This window comes from Pleurodeles waltl, chromosome 10, assembly GCF_031143425.1.
Source record: "Pleurodeles waltl isolate 20211129_DDA chromosome 10, aPleWal1.hap1.20221129, whole genome shotgun sequence".
Classification (NCBI taxonomy): domain Eukaryota; kingdom Metazoa; phylum Chordata; class Amphibia; order Caudata; family Salamandridae; genus Pleurodeles; species Pleurodeles waltl.
Genome location: NC_090449.1, coordinates 123315034 through 123342534, shown reverse-complemented (window position 1 = coordinate 123342534; position 27501 = coordinate 123315034). Strand labels below are relative to the sequence as shown.

The window sequence follows — 27501 nt, the reverse complement described above, 5'->3', positions numbered from 1 at the left end:
TGTAGAATGGAGGAGGTCCTGCATGGCAAAATACAGCAGGTGTCCTGCTTTATTTAGAGTTGAGGAAAGTGCTGTCTTTTTTCACCATCAAAGCCTCCACTAGCTTCATGGCTATGAGCCGTTGACTTGATGGCCCTTCCTCCATAGTGCTGTCAAGTTAAAGTGACGGTTGCCTTGCCATATTTAAGGCAGGCTACCATTACTTTTTCTTTTTACCTAGTACTCGTGTAGGAAAATGTACAGCAGCCACTGTTCATGGAGAACATTTTTTATTTTCAAGAAAAAAGCTCCATCTTTGGGAGTTTGTTTCTTGGCAATAAAAGACTCGGCTGAGTGGATGCATCAAACATCACGATTTGGGTGAATCAGGTGTGGCTAAGAGGCCTAGGTGGCAGGCTCAATGTAAAGTGTCTCCTGCCTGATCTCTGTTCCATCCATAATCTTCCAGCCAGCTGTAAGCCATGCACTCTGTGTTTGTAGTGAAACAAGGAGCTGGACCGCTGGGGAAGATGTTGGTCCAAATTTGTGGGGTATACGTCCTTGATGGCATTCACTAAGGGGTGATGGATCAGCCCTGAAAACCGACTAGAACCAACGCGGCTGAAAGAGGGCCCAACCTTCTCTGAGGCTGTGCCTGGACACCCTTGAGTGGCTGTGATGCGGAGGTCATGAGCCCAGGGTGGGGAATGCTTGTGTGCCCTGATTCCCCTTGGCTTGAGGGGGACTAAACACCAAAGTCATAGCTGAAGCAGGGGAGTCCACCATCCCTTGAACGCTGTACTGAGAGAAGAGAACAAGATACTTTTCCTGCATTGGTCTACTTTGAGGAGGTGCCAAGAAGGAGTGCTTTCTGGTGGCCTGCTGGCTCCTTTTGTGGCTCTGCTCAACTGTCTGTCCAGCGGGTGGAACAGGAGGATCATGGGGCCTGCACCCAGGGTTATTTAAAAGCAACAAGCAAGTATGTAGTGTGATATTCAAATCCAGCAAAATAATTCTGTTCACAGACTATACAAATATCATTTAGGGCCAGCAACACATTTTCCTGGTGGTTAAACAAAAATTTGGGGCCACGGAGATGGAATATTTTCATGTTTCCTGCCAGGCTTAGAGTTTGTTTTGGTAGTAATACCCACTTCTTTGACACACCAGAGGCAGCATGGGATTTAGTGAAACAAGAAAGGCCCATCAGAGGACTACAGAGTGCCCACGACTTACACACACAACAGCTATTCCTGTAGTGATATAGGTAAAACCTCAAAGGAAAATAATGCATCAACAACAAAGAATACACAACTAAAGCTTTCCCAAGCCAATATGAGTGGTAAGGACAGTGATACTGTGGGGGAGGAGGATGGTGGAGGGCTCTGTCTTAGGAAGACAACACTGGAAGAACTCTTAAGGTTGGAACAGATTAGGCCCCATGTGCTGGCATATTAACTTTTGATAAGGGAATTGCTTAGCAAATAGGCAAACCCTTAAACATTTGGTTCTCTCCTCTGGTATACTGAGGTCCAAGGTTGACTTGTCCTAAATTCTTGTATAGCTATTCCATAAACAGGGTAGACATAAACCCCACCATACATATTGCTGATATCCTTTTAGGTTAAATGGATAGGCGAGGACACCTGATTAACATCTGGGACATGGACCCAGGTTTAATTATTATTATTTTGTTTACCCAAATTTGCTGTTTGTGGCAGATGCTACTAGGTAGGAAGTATTGAGAAGCGGGAATCGGGAGAGATGGGTAATTCTTAAGGTTTTATATTTGCGATAGCAGTTGATATGCACACCATTGACAAAGGAAGTTAAGTTTCCACTAGACAAGTTGACTTCCTTCAAGCGGTGGCATACATCAATGGAATGGGTTGGTTGCATAGGTAGGTGCATTCCACAGTTGGGAATACTCTAGTACAATGGATAACACACCAGACTGGAGTCCCCATGTATAAACTTATGTCCTGGAATGTGCAGAACAATAAAATCAAGACGGGTGTCTTTCAATAAATCACAATGCAGCACTTCTCAGACGCCCTCTGAATACATGCGGCACATCTTCTGGGTACCTGGTGTGAATATTTATGTTGCTAAATTTTTAATGGAGTCTATTCTGGAGGATTTCTTAGGGCTCCAGGAGGGTGGCAATCATATGCACCAAAGCCTTTCTCTTGTATATTTGGATAAACTGATACAATTTGTCCTGTTGTCGTGTGTCCTTGAAAGCTAGTCATGGTGCTCAATAAGTGTTTACACTCAACCATCACTCATGTAGGAGACACTGAGCGCTCTTGGGATAATATTGGCAGATATATCTAATGGGGCTGTAGTGATAGATGGGGATTTAAATGTCACCATCGGAGGACTAAGAGACGTGTTTCACCTGCATCCGACGCTCACTACTGGAAGCTCAGTCCTTGCGACTAAGTGAGCTCCGTTGGATTGTTTAATGTTTGGAGGATGTGGCATCTGGATGACCCAACCTAAATATTTTATTCTTATTAATGGTAAGGGTGTGATGATTCTCACAGTGAGTTTTCTGATCTCTCCCCAGTGTTGGTGTTCCCTGGGCGTACCTGCTGTGAATTGCAGGGATCTTGGGTCTAAATGTGGTCTGACTCTTAGATGGAACCTCCTTGGCATTTGTTTGGAGCGAAATGTAAAAGCTGATTGGAACTAAATATTGACTCAATGGCTAATGATGGTACTAAGGGAGTCGTAAGAAAAGATAATCAGAGGGGGTGGAGTTCCTTGTTAAGCGTTTAAGAATTTTAGTCCAGAGGTGACTAAGGTGGAACTTGATGGAAGCGCCGTACAGCTAGAACTTACATGGATGTGACTAAAGAGCCACCTTTAATGAGCACTTGAAAACAGACACAGACAAGATGAGATCGTGCCATCCAATTTTTGGTTAACCTTCCAAAGTTGGTTACATAATTTAGGGGTTACAAGTCTAGTAAGTTAATATATGGGCTTGCCAGTCAGGAGAAAGCAACCAAAACAATTGCACAGATTAAAAATTAAACTGAAGCAATAGTTGTAGGCACATCAGCATCGCTGTGGTTTTTCTAACTTTCACAAACAAAACTATGTGCTACTCAACCTTCCCTACACAAGAACTGGAGCACCTTTTCATTTAGAAGCTGTCTATGCTTTCTCTATTTCAAGAGGACCGAGAGTAACTAAAGGCCTCCTTGACTAAAGAAAAGCTGGGTGTGGTCTTCAGCTATATGCAGTCAGGTAGGGCTCCTAATGGCTTTCTGGCAGATTTGTTAAAAAACCAAGCTTCCGTTTTACTCCAGCGTCTCCTATTTACTGAAACTGATCCAACTGGTACCCAAATTCAGCCCTTTCTATCAGCTGATCTTATTAATCAGTGTGGAGATCAAAATCTTTATCAAGGGTTTGGCGAGTAGGCTCTTGAAGGTAGTGTCCACTTTTGACCATCCTGCAAAACCAGTTTTATGCTTTGAAAAAAAGACACTATCGGAGTTGCCTTTGAATTGCCCTTGCTTCAGCACAGGAATTTACAGGTCCGCGTACTGTGATGCTCATTGACTTTCAGAAGACGTTTGACTCCCTAGGTTGGAGTTCATCTAGCAGACATTACATAACATGAGCTTTGGACTGAAATTTCGGCATTGGTCCACTTCTCTACTCCTGACCTTAGCAGAAATGTGCAGTAGTGGCTGTCTACACAATCCTTTACCAACTTAAAAAGGCCACCACCAAGGATGCCATTTATCATCAATACTTTCTGCCTTGACAATGTAGCTACCAGCTACACATATCGGGTAAGATCATTTAGTTCAGAGTTTTCAAGTGGAGGGTAGCCTGGGGAATCGGATGTGTCTATATGACATTCAGTTTTTCCTCTGTCGTTCATGCTAGACTCATGAGAGATTAAAGGCTATTGTTGATCTTTACTTCAAGACCCTTGGCCTCAAGATTATTTGTTAGAAATCAATATTGGTACCAATTAGAGGAGCCTTGACAATCCTGCAAAAGGCATACCACCTGCAGACCAAGCCCTTTAAAATATTTAAGAATTGGGACTTTCTTCACCCTTTTAAACACAAATTACACTCCCATGACTACTTTATGTCCTCCAACATTATCCACTTGAAATAGCTGACCATTTTGTCACAGCTGTACGCTCTTACTTAAGGTGTGAAACACCTCCCAGAATTTCTTTGGAGAAATATACCTATATGATAGCAGCCTCGGCATGGCCAATATACACCTATTTTGCTGGGCAGCCCAGCTGCTCGTTATATACTACTCGGTTTTTGGAGGCAGTGATGATCCTTCAGAAGACTGGAGCGGGACCTGTTTGAAGGCCCTGTACTACTGAGCTACCTTTACGTCACGTGGGTCCCATGCTCCCTCCCGGAGCCCATAAAAATGGTGCTGCATGCATGGAAGGGAGCACTTTGCTGGATTAGTTGGGGAGATAAATTATCACACAAGTCTCCACTGTGGCATAGCAAGCTACTTCATCAACTGACTTCACTCATGTTATTCTGAGAGTAGAAGCTTAATTGTGTCTACAAACTGGGAGACATATGGGAGATAGACCATCTTGAATCCTGTGAGAAACTAGCGGAAAAATGTGGGCTTCATAAGACCCAGTTTTACAGAGACCTGGAAGTGCTAAATATTTAACGCCTAAAATTAGTTGTGATCCCATATTAAAATCCACTTGAAGCAAAGAATTACAATTGAGCCCCTTGGCAGACATGACATCTCATGGATCTATCATAAATGCTTCTGATTACTTCAGGACATTGAGAGCCCGCACCAGAATAATATTTCTTCACTAGAAGATGAAGATTGTGTGGGAGTAAAAATGGCACCCCATACACCTGCACTATTGGTGTGTCTCCACTTAATTCAATTCAAGTGTTATGCTCCTTCCCGTTTACTGAAAAGGGATGGAGCACTATATGCAATCTGTCCTTGGTGCAGAGGAGGTAACTATAATTACGTCCATATCGCCATATTGAGAATTATGGGGAAATGGGAAAGGATACAATATACCCACAACTTAGTGGGGGATGAGATGTATAGTTGCCAAACAAGACATTGCGCGCTAACGAACGAGAAATAAAGTTCCATTAGTTTCAGAACGGCATTGAGGAATGGACTGAGGCACCTAATTATGAAATGTCATATAGTAGAATAGAGGGTACCTGAGCAAACACAAGACAATATGGGGCAAGTGGCTGAAAAACTGTAAATTAGAAGAGGCATTGCTTAAGCAATATTTGTTAGAAATATTGATGGGACAAAGGTGATGCCTCAACCAAGATATATAGGAGTGCTAACCTACTTCTGTGTTTCAAACTGTACCATTTTAGTCATGTAGTTAATGGCAAGTTGTAACTTAAAAAAAAAAAAAATAATAGTGTTTAAGAATAAAAAAGCCACTCTTTTTGCATAGCTTTCATAGCTTTCACACCCGTTAGTCTGAATGAGTCGTCTCCGTGTTGTCTTTTTAGTTTTCTCTGGTCTCCAAAAAAGTATGCACCTACCTTACTCAGCTTGCTAAATGATGGGAAATGGCACGTTCTGGAATTCGTAAATTGTCTCTCTTCACTGTTGTTACAGACAAAATATAGCAGAACCATTACCTTCTTTATTTTTCATTTTAAAAGGCTGTACGTTGTCTACCTTTTCCATGACTAAATTAGTTTAGAAATGTAGCTTTTAGAGCAACAAAAATACTGAAATTGTTGCTTCGTTTATGCATGTTTTATTGTGGAAATAAGCTTTAAATTTGAATGTATATGTTTCTACAAATTAGGGTGTTCTGGGATACTGCACAGGGATATTCTGCGAGATGGCATATGATGGACAAACAAGTGTTTGCAGCTAAGTAACTTTCAGGCAAAAATATTACCATCGTTCAACACTTTCATCCCCAGATTAGCATTGAGCACAATGATTGTTAGATATTTATTGACAAGAATGAATTTGAACTTTATTGTACTTAGGGACCAATCATCCAAAGACACAAAAGGAGAGCCGGGCACAAAACTAGGCAACTTCAGGATCTGTGGTGTTCAGAATCAGCTTCATTTTCTTTTGTAATACAGTTTATCAGCTTGGGACTGTCGTTTCTTTGGGACAATTTGATGGCGAGAAGGTGGGCATGCACACAGTTCTTTAATGTGAATGCCTCTCTCTAGCCTACACATCGGCAGACTAAATAGCACTGCTAGTTTACTCGGGTTGTACAGGCACAGGGCAGGTCAAGGTACTTACCTTTTAGGCAATATTTTAGAAATGCTTTGAGAGCATTGTGGGCATTTGTAGCTGCTTTGTGTGCTCCTGCGGCACTTTGGTATTACAGGTAAGGCCATATAAGACTCTGCATACAATTTTGTATTTATGATTGTTCAGATGCTCAAGGCGAATCCTTGCATTATGCATATGGGAGTGTGAAAATGAGGGTAGATGTGTTCCCATGTATCAGAGCCACATTACAGATGCAGGAACGTTGGCAAAAAGGCTGTTGAAGGGAGCACAAGCTGGCATGTAGCATGAAACTGGGACCCATCCCCATAGCCTCTCTTCCCAGGGAGATTGCATCACTGCCCCCGCCGCCATGTCTATAAGAAGATAGCAGTCACCGAATGCCCACCTTTTGGTGTGGGGAGTATCTTGGCGGTATTCCAAACCAAAGATAGAGTTTGTTTGAAGTGAAACACTGAGGTGTATTTCAACCCACAGTTTGTGCTTCATTTATGTGCTCTGTCTCAAGCCTAATGCAATATCTCCAACTTAGTACTCGTGGTAAATGGAGGACATTTTATTCTATAATAAGGTGGACAGTACAAGGTACATAACAGGCCTTCCAAAAGTATTTTTGAAGCACATTTGGGGTGTTGCCTTTTCATGATGGGAGGATTAATTCATCCCAAAATTTTATTTTTTGGCTAGCCAGTGTTACTCAGGTCCACACTGTTTATCTTGGATCTCAATTTTTGTTTTTTGTAACAACCCTATAAAAAGTTGAATTGAAATATCAAATTACTTTTTGTATACTATTTGTAAAAATAATATTGTTTACTGTATAGAATAACTGATATTTTTATGAACTATTTAATACTGATTTTCTAATAGTGAAACCTGAATAAACTCTGTACTATAACCTACATGTGTATATATAAAAACATTTCTGTTCTGCATTTTGATAATTGTTTAGTGCTGCTGATAGTGATCCTGGATTCTTGTCTAGGTGCTTGCTTTTACCTTATTTCAGTCTTAGTGATATATTAAACTTCCCCATACCATTCCTTCTTCTATACTTACAATATATGAGTTGTATTAGACAAAACACAAAGCTCTTAGAACCAATTATTGGGTGTGTCAGTCCCTTTTTTCTCATGTCGATACCGGGGAAGTCTTCAAAATGTGCACCCCGTTCTTAACTGACAGAACTCATGTTTAATTTGACCTGGTTAAATTCTGTTCTGAAAGATGCAGCCATCTGAAAAGTTCCATGCTATGACCATTACACCAGAGATCAGGAGGTATCATGCTGTACATTTTGTTACATAGTCCCATCTTAGAATTGTACATTAGGATTGTGAAATCATATGTTTGACTTGTGTTCTTGTGTTTCAGCAAACTTCAGACAGAGTTAAAGACAACCAGCCTAGAAGAAATGAAGATAGCTATGGAAACCTATTATGTGGAGGTATTTGGGTCAGGGTTCAGGAAAAAGGTGACAGAAGGTAAAAGTGTCTATGGATTCAAAGACAATTGGTCCTGCAGCAGCAAAACCATCTAAAATATTTAGAAACGTTGCTGTAGGAACCTAATGCTCTTTGAATTTGAAAATGATAGAACCCTTTTCTCTTTTTAAGAAACCTTGATCTAGGTAAAAATTACAAACACTCCCCCTCCCCCCCCTCCTATTACCCCCTCTTCCCCTTCCTGCTCTCCTATCTGTTCCTCATTTTTTCTCAGTATTCTCCTATTTTCATTCCCCCCTCTCTAAAATCACTTAAGCTGGAATACTATAACTTATTGTCAGTTGACTGTTAAGTTACTGTTAAGGTGATTTTGCCATTCATTACATCAATGTTAATAGATTGATTACCTTTTAGTTTGATCATAATAGCATTTATTATTTAAAGTGATACAAAAGTGATAATAGTGCTGTACTAACCACTAATTAAACAAAATATCTGATAGAGCCTTCTAGTTGCAGATTCCTTAGCTTAGACTTTCTCCCAGGCATCAGTCCGGATCCTCTTTTCTCAATGTTTTCCTTTTTCCACTTCCCATTTCCCCCCCCCCCCAATAAGCTGGAATGCGAGAACTTATTGTCAGTTGCCTGTTAAACTACTGTTAAGGTGATTTTGCTGTTCATTACATCAATAATAATAAATTGATTACCTTTTAGTTTGAACATAATAGCATTATTTAAAATGATACACAAGTGATAATTGTGCTGTACTAAGCACTAATTAAAAATATATCTGATAGTCTTCTAGTTGCAGATTCCTTACCATAGACTTTCCCCCAGGTGTCGTTCTAGGTCCGGAGATTTTTCTTCGAGTAGTATCCCTGCGCACTGTTGGTCGGCTTCGGGTCTGACGTAGGCGTTGTGGTTGCCGGATATGATGTAGCGGGTCATATGTAGGTGCCTCCCTGGCGTGCTGACATCGGTTCTTTTCTTTCTGTGCCATCCTACGCACAGATCCAAAGAGTGCTACCCCTGCAGTCACTTTTTGACTGGCCTTTTGACTTTATGTCGAAGTTTTTTTTGTTTACTTCTTAGTGCGTCGAGGATGTCATCACGGAAAACCGACTCTAAACCATGCGACTCTTGTCACCAGGTGATGTCCATGGTGGATCTGCACTTCATGTGTCTGTGGTGTTTGGAGCGTGAACACAACCAGACGTTGTGCTACGAGTGCTGGGCCATGAACCACAAGGCTTTGAGGGAGTGGTCCCTAAAGCTACTCGCAGCCCAGCTCCGTATCACTCCCAGTTTCAGTCGAGAGGACAGTCCAGAGACCACTCGCAGAGCCCTCACCACTTGACGTTGTCCCTTTCCAAATCTTAAGGACACTCAGGTAAGCATAAAAGAAGTGGGAGAAACCCAGTGTTTTTCAAGTTCACCCCGTCGGTCGGCGACCCAAGACCAGGAGCGTCGCCCCTCTAGGTCTCCGTCCCTTGTGTCTACTTCGGCTTCCTGAGTTTCCTGGAGCCGGAGTCACCGATGCCCAGTTGAAGGAATTTTACAAGGCCATGTGCCTCATCTTTGGGCAGTCCGCCCCTGTCGGAGCGCCTTCAGGCCCCATAGGGTTGGCAGGGGCCCCTCTAAGTTCCACAACAGTGGCTTTGGCCTCAACTCCTGAGAGCACCCAGGGATTTGCTTCCATATCAAACCGGCGTCAGTTGTACCATTGTGACCTTTCCCGACGACAGTTCCGGCGTCAACGCTTCTGACGCGTCCCACGGGCGGAGTCGATACCATACTCATTGCTGACTCTGAAACGGAGCCGGAGCGGCATCATTCCACGCCGATTCAGACTTAGGCCGGAACCTTGCTCCCTAGGTTGAATCCTGACCCTTATTCGTATGGGTACCAGTTTGATGAGAGTATGGCGGGGTCTCTGGTCCCTTTAGAATGCCAACTTGAAGACCCTATGGACTGGGCTTAGGAACTGGGTGAAGTCAGCGGTCTGGACACCTCCCCTGAAGCTGGCATGCTTTCTCCCCCTACGGAGGAGGGGGTGTCTTACTCAGTGGTGGTGTGAAGTGCAGCCGATACCTTGGGCATCGAGCTGCCTTTGGTGGCTGTCAGGACTAACCTTCTGACTGAGGTGCTTCAGCCTGGGGCTTGCACATCAGAACCCCTTTTGCCTTTCATTGAAGCCCTCACTGATGTCCTGCTGGGGACCTTGTCCAAAACGAGCACAGGATCTCCTGTGAACAGGACAATAGCCCTCTGCCAAAGGCCTGCACCTAACAACCCAGCGTTCCTGACTCAACACCCTACCTCTGAGAGCTTGGTTATCCAAACTTCAACACCCCATGGTGCGTTCCCTTCTGCTCCCCCAGATAGGGAATTCAGGAGGCTGGATCAGCTTGGGAAGAAGCTGTTTTCTTCCTCCAACCTGGCATTGCTGTCTGTGAACACCACATGCCTTTTGGGCTGTTGTATCGATACTTTATGGGGACACTGTTGCGCAAGTCATGCCACAGGTCCGGGAGGAGGCCCAGGGCATTCTCTCCCAAGCTGCTGTTGACAGGAGAGACGCAGCTAAGTTCATAATCAGATGTGGGCTGGATACGACCGACTCTTTAGGCAGATTGGTTGCCTCGACGGTGGCCTTGAGGTGTCAGGCCTTGTTGAGGACATCTGGCTTTTCAGGGAATGTCCAACTCTGATGGACATGCACTTTGATGGCATCTGTTTCTTCAGAGACAAAGCAGCGCTTTAAGGAGTCCCGGGCTACGGCCCGGTCCCTAGGCCTCGCATCTGGCCTTCGCCCCCCTCCTCAGTCTGCTTTTTGCCCCTTTCATGGCTACGGAACGGGGGCCCAGCTATGTCCCTTCCCTGCCAGACAATGTGCTGCACATGCTGCCTAGCCACTGTGTGGCTGGGGATGTGGAAACTAGCATCCGCAATGATCAGAGAGCCAGCGGTCTATCCAGTCACCCCCCACCACCCCACCCCAACCCACCTCAGCCGCAACATCCAAACTTTCCTAGTCTGATGCTTCCCCACCAGGGACCAGTTGGAGGCAGGATTCCCCGCCTCCTGCCCCGCTGGCACACCATCATGTCAGACAGATGGGTTTTGGAAATTGTCCGAAGGGACTGCTCCCTCCCCTTTGACACTACCCCTCCATCGATGCCACCATCCTATGATCGGAAGACAGAGGGTCATTTGGCACTTCTTCCCGAGGATGTTACGCCTCTCTTGGCCAAGGGAGCCATAGAGAGAGGGTCCCTGTGCCAGAAAGAAGTTGTGGTTGCTATTCCTTGCTTTTTGATGCCCAAGGAGGACAAGGGCCTCTGCCCTGTCCTAGACCTTTGGTCCCTCAATCTCTTCCTCAAAAGGGAGAAGTTAAAAATGCTCACTATGGCTCAGGTCCTCTCTGCCCTGGACCCAGGAACTGGATGGTAGTGTTGAACTAGCAGGGCGCATATTCCCGTCCTGCCTGCCCACAGACGTTCCTTGTGGTTCATGGTAGGTCACAAGCATTTTTTATTTACTGTGCTCCGCTTTGGCCTTACCAGCACCCCTCAGGTGTTCACTAAAGTGATGGCAGTGGCTGCAGCTCAACTGTGCAGGTTATGGGTTTCAGTCTTTCCCTACCTCAACGACTGGGTGTTGAAAGCGGACTCGTCCCAGGGTGTTGTCTCCAACCTCCAGACTACAGTGGACTTTCTGCATTCGCTGGGGTTCACTATAAACTTGCCACTGTCACATCTGACTCCCTCTCAGATGCTCCCTTTCATTGAACCTGTTCTTGACACAGTTAAATTTCGGTCCTATACTCCCGAGCAGCGAGTCAAGGATATTCAGTGTATGATACAGATGTTTCAGCCTATATCCTAGATTTCGGTGACAATTACTGAGGCTGCTTGACCTCATGGCCTCCTGCATCCTGCTGGTGACACATGCCAAATGGCATATGCGGGCTCTGCAGTGGGACCTGAAGTTCCAGGGGAATCTTTCCGAAATGCTCCAGATCTCGAAGGGGACTGCGCAAGATCTACAGTAGTGGCTTTTGAAGCGCGATTGGGTCAGACGCAGATCTCTCTTCCTTCCCCAACGAGACCTGACTGTAGTGACAGATACGTCACTCCCGGCCACACATGAGCGGTGGAGATCAGGGGTGTCTGGTCTCCAGTGGAGTCCGAGCTCCATATGAATCTCTTGGAGTTCAGGGCAATCAGACTAATGTTGAAAGCATTCCTTCCCTCTCTCAAAAGGAAAGTTGTGCAGGTGTTCACGGAAAACATCACTGCCATATGGTACTGCAACAAGCTGGGCGGGGTGGAGTCGTGTACCCTTTGTCGGGAGGCTCTGCTCCTCTGGACATGGCCGGAACATCAGGGCATATCCCTGATGGTTCAACATCTGGCGGGCTCTCTGAATGCCAGAGCAGAGAAACTCAGCTGTCAATGCCTGGTTGATCACGAATGGCGTCTCCGTCCGGAGGTGGCGCAAGGTCTCTTTCAGCAGTGGGGAGAACCTTGGTTAGATCTGTTCGCCTCTGCAGAGAATGCGCAATGTCACCTGTTTTGCTCGCTGGAGTTGACAAGGCAGCACTCAGTCTGTGACACTTTTCACCTTGAGCAGAGCTCAGACGTCCTCTACGCCTGTCTACCAATACCATTTCTGCCCAGAGTTATCAAGGAGATCAAGAATGACCGGGCCCAAGTCATTTTCGTGGCTCCAGACTGGGCACAAAGGATCTGGTATCCTGATCTATTGAACATGGCCATCGATCCTGTGATCAGCCTGCCCCTTCAGAAGGATCTTCTGTTGCAGCAGCAGTGGACTGTTCTCCACCCGAACCTGCCCAAGTCTCTGCCTTCTTGCGTGGAGATTGAATGGTGGCAGTTGACAGTGTTTGACCTTCTGCCCAAAGCCTGTAATGTTATCTTAGCAACCAGGCATCCCTCCACCAAAATGGTATATTCCTGTAATTGGAATAAATTTGTGGCATGGTGTACAGACAAGTCTTTCGATTTCTTCCCCGCCCCCAGACCCTCCCTCAAACTTTATTTGTACTTTCTCTGGTCCAGCAGGGATCTACTCTGGTCACCTTCAGTGGTCATTTGCCTACCATTTCAGCTTTCCTCAGATTGCCTGAGCTACACTCCTTGTTTAAATCGCCCATTGTTGGAAGATTTCTAAAAGGTCCTACCCATCTGTTTCCTCCTTTTCCCGTCATAATGCCCCAACGGGATTTGTACTTAGTTCTTACTTTTCTGCTGTGTGTTCCTTTTGAGCCACCTCACAACAGCCCACTTCAGCTTCTTACTCTGTAAACCGCCTTGCTTGTAGCCTTCACCTCTGCCCGTAGAGTGAGTGAGCTGCAGACTCTCCCCGAAGCCACCCTTCATCTCCACCCATCCTGACAAGGTGGTTCTTCGTACTAGGGCTTCCTTTCTACCTAAAGTGATCACGCCCTTCCATGTTGGCCAATCCATCACTTTGCCTGCTTTTTTTTTACGCGCCCCCACATCCTTCTAAGGAAGAGCCTGGACCCAAAAAGGGTGTTGGTGTTCTGTCTTGATCGTATCAAAGAGTCTAGGGTGGATGATCAACTCTTTGTGGGTGCGAAGAAAGGTCAGGCAGCACTGAAGAGAACCATCTCTAGATGGGTTGTTCACTGCATTAAAAAGGTTTTACGCATTGGCTAAAAAGCAACACCCTGAGGGTTTGCACACTCCCTCTACCAGAGCAACAGCTACAACCACTGCATTAGCACGCAGAGTTCCAGTCATGGACATATGCCAGGCAGCATTGTGGGCGTTCTTGAACACGTTTACCAAACACTATTACCTCAACAGCCAGGTCCGAGGGACAGGTGCTTTGCCCATTCAGTCATTCAGGACTTCCTAGTATGATCTTGGTTCGCAGACCCTTCTCCGGGGATGGTGTTGCCTAGGTATCTATTCTAAGGTAGGAATCTGCAACTAGAAGTCGCAATCAGATGAACAAGTTACTTACCTTCAGTAGCGAATTATCTGTTAGAGACATATTCTAGTTGCAGATTCCTTACCAACCCACCCATCCTCCCTGCTCTGTGAACTGATTTCTAGCAACAGGGCCCTAGTTCTGGCACACCAGGGTCTGTGTTCTTCATGGCTCTGCGCTTCTGGCCTTGAAAGTCATGAAAAGAAACTGACGTCATCACACTGCGGTGGCTCCTATGTACGACCCGCAACATCAATGACTGACGCAGATTCGACCGATGCCACCTGACGGTGCACAAGAGTACTGCTCGAAGAAAAATCTCCAGATCCAGACTGACAGATGGGGGAAATTCTAAGGTAAGGAATCTGCAACTAGAATATGTCTCTACCAGATAATTAGTTACTGAAGGTAAGTGTAAGGAAATGCCTCCTTGGCATGGTTGCCCCCTGACTTTTTGCCTTTGCTGATGCTATGTTTACAATTGAAAGTGTGCTGAGGCCTGCTAACCAGGCCCCAGCACCAGTGTTCTTTCCCTAACCTGTACTTTTGTATCCACAATTGGCAGACCCTGGCATCCAGATAAGTCCCTTGTAACTGGTACTTCTAGTACCAAGGGCCCTGATGCCAAGGAAGGTCTCTAAGGGCTGCAGCATGTCTTATGCCACCCTGGAGGCCTCTCACTCAGCACAGACACACTGCTTGCCAGCTTGTGTGTGCTAGTGAGGACAAAACGAGTAAGTCGACATGGCACTCCCCTCAGGGTGCCATGCCAGCCTCTCACTGCCTATGCAGTATAGGTAAGACACCCCTCTAGCAGGCCTTACAGCCCTAAGGCAGGGTGCACTATACCATAGGTGAGGGTACCAGTGCATGAGCATGGTACCCCTACAGTGTCTAAACAAAACCTTAGACATTGTAAGTGCAGGGTAGCCATAAGAGTATATGGTCTGGGAGTCTGTCAAACACGAACTCCACAGCACCATAATGGCTACACTGAAAACTGGGAAGTTTGGTATCAAACTTCTCAGCACAATAAATGCACACTGATGCCAGTGTACATTTTATTGTAAAATACACCCCAGAGGGCACCTTAGAGGTGCCCCCTGAAACTTAACCGACTGTCTGTGTAGGCTGACTAGTTCCAGCAGCCTGCCACACCAGAGACATGTTGCTGGCCCCATGGGGAGAGTGCCTTTGTCACTCTGAGGCCAGTAACAAAGCCTGCACTGGGTGGAGATGCTAACACCTCCCCCAGGCAGGAGCTGGGACACCTGGCGGTGAGCCTCAAAGGCTCACCCCTTTGTCACAGCCCAGCAGGGCACTCCAGCTTAGTGGAGTTGCCCGCCCCCTCCGGCCACGGCCCCCACTTTTGGCGGCAAAGCTGGAGGGAACAAAGAAAGCAACAAGGAGGAGTCACTGGCCAGTCAGGACAGCCCCTAAGGTGTCCTGAGCTGAGGTGACTCTGACTTTTAGAAATCCTCCATCTTGCAGATGGAGGATTCCCCCAATAGGGTTAGGATTGTGACCCCCTCCCCTTGGGAGGAGGCACAAAGAGGGTGTACCCACCCTCAGGGCTAGTAGCCATTGGCTACTAACCCCCCAGACCTAAACACGCCCTTAAATTTAGTATTTAAGGGCTACCCTGAACCCTAGAAAATTAGATTCCTGCAACTACAAGAAGAAGGACTGCCTAGCTGAAAACCCCTGCAGAGGAAGACCAGAAGACGACAACTGCCTTGGCTCCAGAAACTCACTGGCCTGTCTCCTGCCTTCCAAAGATCCTGCTCCAGCGACGCCTTCCAAAGGGACCAGCGACCTCGACATCCTCTGAGGACTGCCCCTGCTTCGAAAAGACAAGAAACTCCCGAGGACAGCGGACCTGCTCCAAGAAAAGCTGCAACTTTGTTTCCAGCAGCTTTAAAGAACCCTGCAAGCTCCCCGCAAGAAGCGTGAGACTTGCAACACTGCACCCGGCGACCCCGACTCGGCTGGTGGAGATCCGACACCTCAGGAGGGACCCCAGGACTACTCTGATACTGTGAGTACCAAAACCTGTCCCCCCTGAGCCCCCACAGCGCCGCCTGCAGAGGGAATCCCGAGGCTTCCCCTGACCGCGACTCTTTGAACCTAAAGTCCCGACGCCTGGGAGAGACCCTGCACCCGCAGCCCCCAGGACCTGAAGGACCGGACTTTCACTGGAGAAGTGACCCCCAGGAGTCCCTCTCCCTTGCCCAAGTGGAGGTTTCCCCGAGGAATCCCCCCCTTGCCTGCCTGCAGCGCTGAAGAGATCCCGAGATCTCTCATAGACTAACATTGCGAACCCGACGCCTGTTCCTACACTGCACCCGGCCGCCCCCGCGCTGCTGAGGGTGAAATTTCTGTGTGGACTTGTGTCCCCCCCGGTGCCCTACAAAACCCCCCCTGGTCTGCCCTCCGAAGACGCGGGTACTTACCTGCAAGCAGACCGGAACCGGGGCACCCCCTTCTCTCCATTCTAGCCTATGCGTTTTGGGCACCACTTTGAACTCTGCACCTGACCGGCCCTGAGCTGCTGGTGTGGTGACTTTGGGGTTGCTCTGAACCCCCAACGGTGGGCTACCTTGGACCAAGAACTAAGCCCTGTAAGTGTCTTACTTACCTGGTTAACCTAACAAATACTTACCTCCCCTAGGAACTGTGAAAATTGCACTAAGTGTCCACTTTTAAAACAGCTATTTGTCAATAACTTGAAAAGTATACATGCAATTTTTATGATTTGAAGTTCCTAAAGTACTTACCTGCAATACCTTTCGAATGAGATATTACATGTAGAATTTGAACCTGTGGTTCTTAAAATAAACTAAGAAAAGATATTTTTCTATATAAAAACCTATTGGCTGGATTTGTCTCTGAGTGTGTGTACCTCATTTATTGTCTATGTGTATGTACAACAAATGCTTAACACTACTCCCTGGATAAGCCTACTGCTCGACCACACTACCACAAAATAGAGCATTAGTATTATCTATTTTTACCACTATTTTACCTCTAAGGGGAACCCTTGGACTCTGTGCATGCTATTCCTTACTTTGAAATAGCACATACAGAGCCAACTTCCTACATTGGTGGATCAGCGGTGGGGTACAAGACTTTGCATTTGCTGGACTACTCAGCCAATACCTGATCACACGACAAATTCCAAAATTGTCATTAGAAATTGATTTTTGCAATTTGAAAAGTTTTCTAAATTCTTAAAAGACCTGCTAGGGCCTTGTGTTAGATCCTGTTTAGCATTTCTTTTAGAGTTTAAAAGTTTGTAAAAGTTTGAATTAGATTCTAGAACCAGTTGTAGATTCTTAAAAAGTATTCCAACTTTTAGAAGCAAAATGTCTAGCACAGATGTGACTGTGGTGGAACTCGACACCACACCTTACCTCCATCTTAAGATGAGGGAGCTAAGGTCACTCTGTAAAATAAAGAAAATAACAATGGGCCCCAAACCTACCAAAATACAGCTCCAGGAGCTTTTGGCAGAGTTTGAAAAGGCCAACCCCTCTGAGGGTGGCAACTCAGAGGAAGAGGATAGTGACTTGGAGGAAAATTCCCCCCTACCAGTCCTATCTAGGGAGAACAGGGTCCCTCAAACCCTGACTCCTAAAATAATAGTCAGAGATGCTGGTTCCCTCACAGGAGAGACCAACACCTCTGAAATCACTGAGGATAGCCCCAGTGAAGAGGACATCCAGTTAGCCAGGATGGCCAAAAGATTGGCTTTGGAAAGACAGATCCTAGCCATAGAGAGGGAAAGACAAGAGATGGGCCTAGGACCCATCAATGGTGGCAGCAACATAAATAGGGTCAGAGATTCTCCTGACATGTTGAAAATCCCTAAAGGGATTGTAACTAAATATGAAGATGGTGATGACATCACCAAATGGTTCACAGCTTTTGAGAGGGCTTGTGTAACCAGAAAAGTGAACAGGTCTCACTGGGGTGCTCTCCTTTGGGAAATGTTCACAGGAAAGTGTAGGGATAGACTCCTCACACTCTCTGGACAAGATGCAGAATCTTATGACCTCATGAAGGGTACCCTGATTGAGGGCTTTGGATTCTCCACTGAGGAGTACAGGATTAGGTTCAGGGGGGCTCAAAAATCCTCGAGCCAGACCTGGGTTGACTTTGTTGACTACTCAGTGAAAACACTAGATGGTTGGATTCAAGGCAGTGGTGTAAGTAATTATGATGGGCTGTACAATTTATTTGTGAAAGAACACCTGTTAAGTAATTGTTTCAATGATAAACTGCATCAGCATCTGGTAGACCTAGGACCAATTTCTCCCCAAGAATTGGGAAAGAAGGCGGACCATTGGGTCAAGACAAGGGTGTCCAAGACTTCAACAGGGGGTGACCAAAAGAAAGGGGTCACAAAGACTCCCCAGGGGAATGGTGATGAGACAACCAAAACTAAAAATAGTAAAGAGTCTTCTACAAGCCCCCAAAAACCTGCACAGGAGGGTGGGCCCAGAGCCTCTTCACAAAACAATGGGTACAAGGGTAAAAACTTTGATCCCAAAAAGGCCTGGTGTCATAGCTGTAAACAGCATGGACACCAAACTGGAGACAAGGCCTGTCCCAAGAAAGGTTCCACTCCAAACTCCCATCCAGGTAACACTGGTATGGCTAGTCTCCAAGTGGGATCAACAGTGTGCCCACAGCAAATCAGGGTCCACACTGAAGCTACTCTAGTTTCTGAGGGTGGGGTGGATTTAGCCACACTAGCTGTCTGGCCGCCTAACATGCAAAAATACAGACAGCAACTCTTAATTAATGGGACTAGAATAGAGGGCCTGAGGGATACAGGTGCCAGTGTCACCATGGTGACAGAGAAACTGGTTTCCCCTGGCCAATACCTGACTGGAAAAACTTACACAGTCACCAACGCTGACAATCAGAAAAAAGTACATCCCATGGCAATGGTTACTTTAGAATGGGGAGGGGTCAATGGCCTGAAACAGGTGGTGGTCTCCTCAAATATCCCAGTGGACTGTCTGCTTGGAAATGACCTGGAGTCCTCAGCATGGGCTGAGGTAGAACTAAAAACCCATGCAGCAATGCTGGGTATCCCTGAACTGGTGTGTGTGAAAACAAGAGCACAATGCAAGGCACAGGGTGAACAAGTAGAGCTGGAGTCTGGAAGAATGGCCCAGCCTACCAAGAGGAAAGGAAAGTCAGTTGGGAAACCAACTGCAACACAGCAAAAGAAAGGGAACCTCTCTTCTCAGGAAGAAGTTCTGCCCTCTGAGGGAACTGAGCCTTTGGAGCTTGAACCTTACCAGGTTGAGCTCTTAGGCCCAGGGGGACCCTCAAGGGAGGAGCTGTGTAAGGGACAAGAAACCTGTCCCTCTCTTGAAGGCCTTAGGCAGCAAGCTGCTGAAGAGTCCAAAGGCAAGAAAAATGGAACGCATAGGGTCTATTGGGAGGATGGACTCCTGTACACTGAGGCCAGAGACCCCAAACCTGGTGCCACTAGGAGAGTGGTAGTGCCTCAGCTGTTCAGAGAGTTCATCCTAACATTGGCCCATGACATTCCCCTTGCTGGACATTTGGGACAAACCAAGACGTGGGAGAGGTTAGTCAACCACTTCTACTGGCCCAATATGTCCAACATGGTTAAGGAGTTTTGCCTCTCCTGCCCCACCTGTCAAGCCAGTGGTAAGACAGGTGGACATCCAAAGGCCCCCCTCATTCCACTTCCAGTGGTGGGGGTTCCCTTTGAAAGAGTGGGTGTGGACATAGTTGGTCCACTAGAACCTCCCACAGCCTCAGGAAATATGTATATCCTGGTAGTAGTGGATCATGCTACCAGGTATCCTGAAGCTATTCCCCTTAGGTCGACTACTGCCCCTGCAGTAGCCAAGGCCCTCATTTGTATCTTTACCAGAGTGGGTTTCCCTAAGGAGGTGGTGTCTGACAGAGGTACCAACTTCATGTCAGCATACCTAAAGCACATGTGGAATGAGTGTGGAGTGACTTATAAATTCACTACACCATACCATCCACAAACTAATGGCTTGGTTGAGAGATTCAACAAGACATTAAAAGGCATGATCATGGGGCTCCCAGAAAAGCTCAAAAGGAGATGGGATGTCCTCTTGCCATGTCTGCTTTTCGCTTACAGAGAGGTGCCACAGAAGGGAGTAGGATTCTCACCCTTTGAACTTCTGTTTGGTCATCCTGTAAGGGGACCACTTGCCCTTGTTAAAGAAGGCTGGGAGAGACCTCTCCATGAGCCTAAACAGGACATAGTGGACTATGTACTTGGCCTTCGCTCTAGAATGGCAGAGTACATGGAAAAGGCAACCAAAAACCTTGAGGCCAGCCAACAGCTCCAGAAGTTTTGGTATGACCAAAAGGCTGCACTGGTTGAGTTCCAACCAGGGCAGAAAGTCTGGGTTCTGGAGCCTGTGGCTCCCAGGGCACTCCAGGACAAATGGAGTGGCCCTTACCCAGTACTAGAAAGGAAGAGTCAGGTCACCTACCTGGTGGACCTGGGCACAAGCAGGAGCCCCAAGAGGGTGATCCATGTAAACCGCCTTAAGCTCTTCCACGACAGGGCTGATGTCAATCTGTTGATGGTAACAGATGAGGATCAGGAGGCAGAGAGTGAACCTCTCCCTGATCTTCTGTCATCAGACCCAAAAGATGGCACAGTAGATGGAGTGATCTACTCAGACACCCTCTCTGGCCAACAGCAAGCTGATTGTAGGAGAGTCCTACAACAGTTTCCTGAACTCTTCTCCTTAACCCCTGGTCAGACACACCTGTGTACCCATGATGTGGACACAGGAGACAGCATGCCTGTCAAGAACAAAATCTTTAGACAATCTGACCATGTTAAAGAAAGCATCAAGGTGGAAGTCCACAAGATGCTGGAATTGGGAGTAATTGAGCGCTCTGACAGCCCCTGGGCTAGCCCAGTGGTCTTAGTCCCCAAACCTCACACCAAAGATGGAAAGAAAGAGATGAGGTTTTGTGTGGACTACAGAGGGCTCAATTCTGTCACCAAGACAGATGCCCATCCAATTCCAAGAGCTGATGAGCTCATTGATAAATTAGGTGCTGCCAAATTTCTAAGTACCTTTGACTTGACAGCAGGGTACTGGCAAATAAAAATGGCACCTGGAGCAAAAGAAAAGACAGCATTCTCCACACCTGATGGGCATTATCAGTTTACTGTTATGCCCTTTGGTTTAAAGAATGCCCCTGCCACCTTCCAAAGGTTGGTGAATCAAGTCCTTGCTGGCTTGGAGTCCTTTAGCACAGCTTATCTTGATGATATTGCTGTCTTTAGCTCCACCTGGCAGGATCACCTGGTCCACCTGAGGAAGGTTTTGAAGGCTCTGCAATCTGCAGGCCTCTCTATCAAGGCATCAAATTGCCAGATAGGGCAGGGAACTGTGGTTTACTTGGGCCACCTTGTAGGTGGAGGCCAAGTTCAGCCACTCCAACCCAAGATCCAGACTATTCTGGACTGGGTAGCTCCAAAAACCCAGACTCAAGTCAGGGCATTCCTTGGCTTGACTGGGTATTACAGGAGGTTTGTGAAGGGATATGGATCCATTGTGACAGCCCTCACTGAACTCACCTCCAAGAAAATGCCCAAGAAAGTGAACTGGACTGTGGACTGCCAACAGGCCTTTGACACCCTGAAACAAGCAATGTGCTCAGCACCAGTTCTAAAAGCTCCAGATTATTCTAAGCAGTTCATTGTGCAGACTGATGCCTCTGAACATGGGATAGGGGCAGTTTTGTCCCAAACAAATGATGATGGCCTTGACCAGCCTGTTGCTTTCATTAGCAGGAGGTTACTCCCCAGGGAGCAGCGTTGGAGTGCCATTGAGAGGGAGGCCTTTGCTGTGGTTTGGTCCCTGAAGAAGCTGAGACCATACCTCTTTGGGACTCACTTCCTAGTTCAAACTGACCACAGACCTCTCAAATGGCTGATGCAAATGAAAGGTGAAAATCCTAAACTGTTGAGGTGGTCCATCTCCCTACAGGGAATGGACTTTATAGTGGAACACAGACCTGGGACTGCCCATGCCAATGCAGATGGCCTTTCCAGGTTCTTCCACTTAGAAAATGAAGACTCTCTTGGGAAAGGTTAGTCTCATCCTCTTTCGTTTGGGGGGGGTTGTGTAAGGAAATGCCTCCTTGGCATGGTTGCCCCCTGACTTTTTGCCTTTGCTGATGCTATGTTTACAATTGAAAGTGTGCTGAGGCCTGCTAACCAGGCCCCAGCACCAGTGTTCTTTCCCTAACCTGTACTTTTGTATCCACAATTGGCAGACCCTGGCATCCAGATAAGTCCCTTGTAACTGGTACTTCTAGTACCAAGGGCCCTGATGCCAAGGAAGGTCTCTAAGGGCTGCAGCATGTCTTATGCCACCCTGGAGGCCTCTCACTCAGCACAGACACACTGCTTGCCAGCTTGTGTGTGCTAGTGAGGACAAAACGAGTAAGTCGACATGGCACTCCCCTCAGGGTGCCATGCCAGCCTCTCACTGCCTATGCAGTATAGGTAAGACACCCCTCTAGCAGGCCTTACAGCCCTAAGGCAGGGTGCACTATACCATAAGTGAGGGTACCAGTGCATGAGCATGGTACCCCTACAGTGTCTAAACAAAACCTTAGACATTGTAAGTGCAGGGTAGCCATAAGAGTATATGGTCTGGGAGTCTGTCAAACACGAACTCCACAGCACCATAATGGCTACACTGAAAACTGGGAAGTTTGGTATCAAACTTCTCAGCACAATAAATGCACACTGATGCCAGTGTACATTTTATTGTAAAATACACCCAGAGGGCACCTTAGAGGTGCCCCCTGAAACTTAACCGACTGTCTGTGTAGGCTGACTAGTTCCAGCAGCCTGCCACACCAGAGACATGTTGCTGGCCCCATGGGGAGAGTGCCTTTGTCACTCTGAGGCCAGTAACAAAGCCTGCACTGGGTGGAGATGCTAACACCTCCCCCAGGCAGGAGCTGGGACACCTGGCGGTGAGCCTCAAAGGCTCACCCCTTTGTCACAGCCCAGCAGGGCACTCCAGCTTAGTGGAGTTGCCCGCCCCCTCCGGCCACGGCCCCCACTTTTGGCGGCAAAGCTGGAGGGAACAAAGAAAGCAACAAGGAGGAGTCACTGGCCAGTCAGGACAGCCCCTAAGGTGTCCTGAGCTGAGGTGACTCTGACTTTTAGAAATCCTCCATCTTGCAGATGGAGGATTCCCCCAATAGGGTTAGGATTGTGACCCCCTCCCCTTGGGAGGAGGCACAAAGAGGGTGTACCCACCCTCAGGGCTAGTAGCCATTGGCTACTAACCCCCCAGACCTAAACACGCCCTTAAATTTAGTATTTAAGGGCTACCCTGAACCCTAGAAAATTAGATTCCTGCAACTACAAGAAGAAGGACTGCCTAGCTGAAAACCCCTGCAGAGGAAGACCAGAAGACGACAACTGCCTTGGCTCCAGAAACTCACCGGCCTGTCTCCTGCCTTCCAAAGATCCTGCTCCAGCGACGCCTTCCAAAGGGACCAGCGACCTCGACATCCTCTGAGGACTGCCCCTGCTTCGAAAAGACAAGAAACTCCCGAGGACAGCGGACCTGCTCCAAGAAAAGCTGCAACTTTGTTTCCAGCAGCTTTAAAGAACCCTGCAAGCTCCCCGCAAGAAGCGTGAGACTTGCAACACTGCACCCGGCGACCCCGACTCGGCTGGTGGAGATCCGACACCTCAGGAGGGACCCCAGGACTACTCTGATACTGTGAGTACCAAAACCTGTCCCCCCTGAGCCCCCACAGCGCCGCCTGCAGAGGGAATCCCGAGGCTTCCCCTGACCGCGACTCTTTGAACCTAAAGTCCCGACGCCTGGGAGAGACCCTGCACCCGCAGCCCCCAGGACCTGAAGGACCGGACTTTCACTGGAGAAGTGACCCCCAGGAGTCCCTCTCCCTTGCCCAAGTGGAGGTTTCCCCGAGGAATCCCCCCCTTGCCTGCCTACAGCGCTGAAGAGATCCCGAGATCTCTCATAGACTAACATTGCGAACCCGACGCCTGTTCCTACACTGCACCCGGCCGCCCCCGCGCTGCTGAGGGTGAAATTTCTGTGTGGACTTGTGTCCCCCCCGGTGCCCTACAAAACCCCCCTGGTCTGCCCTCCGAAGACGCGGGTACTTACCTGCAAGCAGACCGGAACCGGGGCACCCCCTTCTCTCCATTCTAGCCTATGCGTTTTGGGCACCACTTTGAACTCTGCACCTGACCGGCCCTGAGCTGCTGGTGTGGTGACTTTGGGGTTGCTCTGAACCCCCAACGGTGGGCTACCTTGGACCAAGAACTAAGCCCTGTAAGTGTCTTACTTACCTGGTTAACCTAACAAATACTTACCTCCCCTATGAACTGTGAAAATTGCACTAAGTGTCCACTTTTAAAACAGCTATTTGTCAATAACTTGAAAAGTATACATGCAATTTTTATGATTTGAAGTTCCTAAAGTACTTACCTGCAATACCTTTCGAATGAGATATTACATGTAGAATTTGAACCTGTGGTTCTTAAAATAAACTAAGAAAAGATATTTTTCTATATAAAAACCTATTGGCTGGATTTGTCTCTGAGTGTGTGTACCTCATTTATTGTCTATGTGTATGTACAACAAATGCTTAACACTACTCCCTGGATAAGCCTACTGCTCGACCACACTACCACAAAATAGAGCATTAGTATTATCTATTTTTACCACTATTTTACCTCTAAGGGGAACCCTTGGACTCTGTGCATGCTATTCCTTACTTTGAAATAGCACATACAGAGCCAACTTCCTACAGTAAGTAACTTGTTCACTCTGTACATATGTTTGAGGTAAATAAAATGTAAGTTAGTCCTTGATCAAGTATTCTCTCTTAATTTCACTTACCAGCAATCAGTTCATCAAATCTAATAAAAAGCTTTCATTTTATAATTCATTATTTATGTAGAAATTCACATATCATTAATAAGTAAGTCAAGTCTGAGAAAATGTGAGTGTATTTTAAATCCGTTAACAGTCTCCTATATTAATCTTTTACCCTTCACTCCAAATGTCTTTACGTTTTTACTAATGAAAAGCACAATTTCCTTTTATTCCGCTGTATTTGCATTCAGTTTTCTGTTTTTACTAAACAAAACATTCTGGCAAATTTAAAATGATGTGACAGGACACACACCTTTTGCCTTTTTTACAGAGTCCTTGAGTATACCAACTTAGCATCAAAACCAAACTTTCAGTTTGAAGCTTAACTCAAAGTTATGAAACCTGATCAGTGTTTGTGTAAAGGACGTATTCAGTCGCTCCCTATTCCAGATTCAACAGTAGTATGCTTTTCAAGTTTGCAGCTATGTAGTGGGAAGACGTCATGAAATAGACATGTATCAGGCCCTAATGATCCTTTCTTTGAGCCACGTCAGAACTGGCTCAAGAACCTAGAATTAAAAGCTACCAATGGTCTGTTTACATGTAAATATACGAAGTAGGAGCATTTGTGTTAGTGATTGCTGGAGTTAAATCAAGGGTGGTTTGTTGCACAAGCTGACAGCCAAACTCTACGTATTTTTCATTATTAAGTATAACTGTCATGCAAATCAGTGAATTAACAGCACTGTGCTTGTGACCTTTAATTATTCGATTTCGAAATATTCTCAGAATCACTGAATTCTATTCTTTGCCTTTCATGCTACTAACCTCACTCCTATTACTTAATTTTTACTGTGCTCCCTTAAATACGGTATGCATATTGTAACATTCCTCTCCTCATTATTGTTGTGCTGTATGTAAGGTAAAATATACTTCTATTTTCACAATTCTAAAAGTTCCATGAGATTACATTTCCCTAATAGATAGCAGTAGAAATGCGTACACTGAACTATATCTATGGTGAATGTCAGTATCTACTGTGAATATACTCATTGGCAGTAAAATACTGGTAAGAAAGATGCATCTTAACGTACTTGCATCTCAGCTACAAATTTGGTAATTCAACAGTATTTCAAAATTCTTTCTCCAAAAGCCCATGATAAGGCTTTGAAAAATAATATAAACATGCATTTTCTTCCCATCTATTATCCATACTACCCTACCTACAGACCTGTAGGTTTATAATGGGTGACACTTGCTAGTCAGAGTCACAGCACACGTGTGGTCACAGCATTTTTGGTGTGTCTACATGTCTGCCATTTGGAAAACCTATAAATACCGGCCTTCTCGCATTCCGGAGCTTGAAACCACCAACACCTGGCGCGACCCAGTAGTTGTGACTGTCAAATCCCCAACTGATATGTTATCTATTATACACTGTGTTGGGTGTTTACTTAGCCACTGGTTGCACAACTGTTGGTAAGAATTGGAGAACAGTAGTTCTCAGTATTTTAAAATCATTTGTTTAAAGTGATGAAGCATTAATTTCAGTTTGATTCATTTAATTTCTTCACTCAAATGTTAAATATATATTATAATTGCTAGTGCTTAAACTGGGAACTCACCCTGCGTTTCTAGTGAAGCACATTCTCATTGTTGCTAATAAATCCAAATTACTTCGCCACCTCTACCACCAAATACAATTGTTTTTAATTTATATTATTCCTCTCCTGAAAGAGGAGGTCCAATTCTAAATAAAATTGATGTCGACTATGGATGTTTACATCATGTCAGTACTTCATATGTATATTGTTGTAATACAAGCAATTTGACTATAAAGGGATGTCAAACAATAACCTAAAAATGATACAGCTGTCATTATTCAGTTTGCAGATAAGGGAGGCAACATAGCTATACTGAAGTTTTCTAATGATAATGAAAAAAAATCCTAAAGGAATTTCAAGTCCCTGTCATAGTACCATGGCAGATATGTGTGCAGGCGGCGTGACAAACATAAACCTACACGTCCTCACATTAGGACGGCTAGTTTCATATTTTATCAAAAATTTTGCTAACGATATTCGGCATTGGCAACAAGTGCTGCTAAGGCTAAAAGATAAACTAGGTCTCTTCAAAGGCACTCATTCTTATTGTATTTGTTGATGTTGTTCCAGTGCTATCTGTGTAGAGATATCCTGAATCCTAAATTAACCTTTTTGCTACCTTTTTAATCCTCCATAAGAATAATTTTTTGAACATTGTTAAGCAATGCTTAATCTGGAAAATCGCATCATCCCAGAGTATTTGGTTGACTGTAGATGGGTATCAATAACAGTTCTTACCTGCTTTCTGTCATTCCTCGGGAATCACTGCGAGCAAACTGTAAAAACTGCCATCTTGTCTTCTAGTGAAAAAGGTCCGAAGTGGGTTTTTGTAAAAGTCCAAATGTTTACTGCTTCTCTTAAGTACTTATGTGCACCTCTTATCATGTTAGTTAGCTATGTTACCTCCAATTGCCGAACTATGTGGCTGATACCCATGGTCCGCTTTCACCTCTAGAGTGGATCTGGTTTGCAGCCTGATATCTTGGATTGCTTAAACCACATATGATTCTGGATAAATGACAAATACCTACTGTTGACAGACAGCAGGAGCTCCTTTTCCATCATTTTGCCATGAGTACCAATAGATGTCCTGAGCCTGGTTTTTAAAAATTAAGCCAGAATTCAAACGTCATCTGCTGATAACGTGCTCTAAAGTCCTTCTAGGTGTAGCATTGAATGCAATGTGACTGGACCCTGCTCCCAGCTGATATTGTGTGGCAGCCTAAAGTGTATTCAAAAGCCTAGACCCTGCTCCTATTTCACTTTAGTCAGATTCAATCATACTCAAAAT

At 46.0% G+C, this 27501-nt stretch overlaps 1 protein-coding gene across 3 annotated transcripts in view; it reads left to right on the top strand.

Annotated features, from left to right (window-relative positions):
- IQCE (IQ motif containing E) overlaps positions 1-27501 on the top strand; it is a 245168-nt gene that overhangs the window by 101970 nt on the left and 115697 nt on the right. For all 3 annotated transcript variants that reach the window (XM_069209950.1, XM_069209951.1, XM_069209952.1), the window contains one exon: positions 7630-7702. In XM_069209950.1, coding sequence (XP_069066051.1) covers positions 7630-7702 — 73 coding nt within the window. The remainder of the gene's footprint in view (positions 1-7629; positions 7703-27501) is intronic.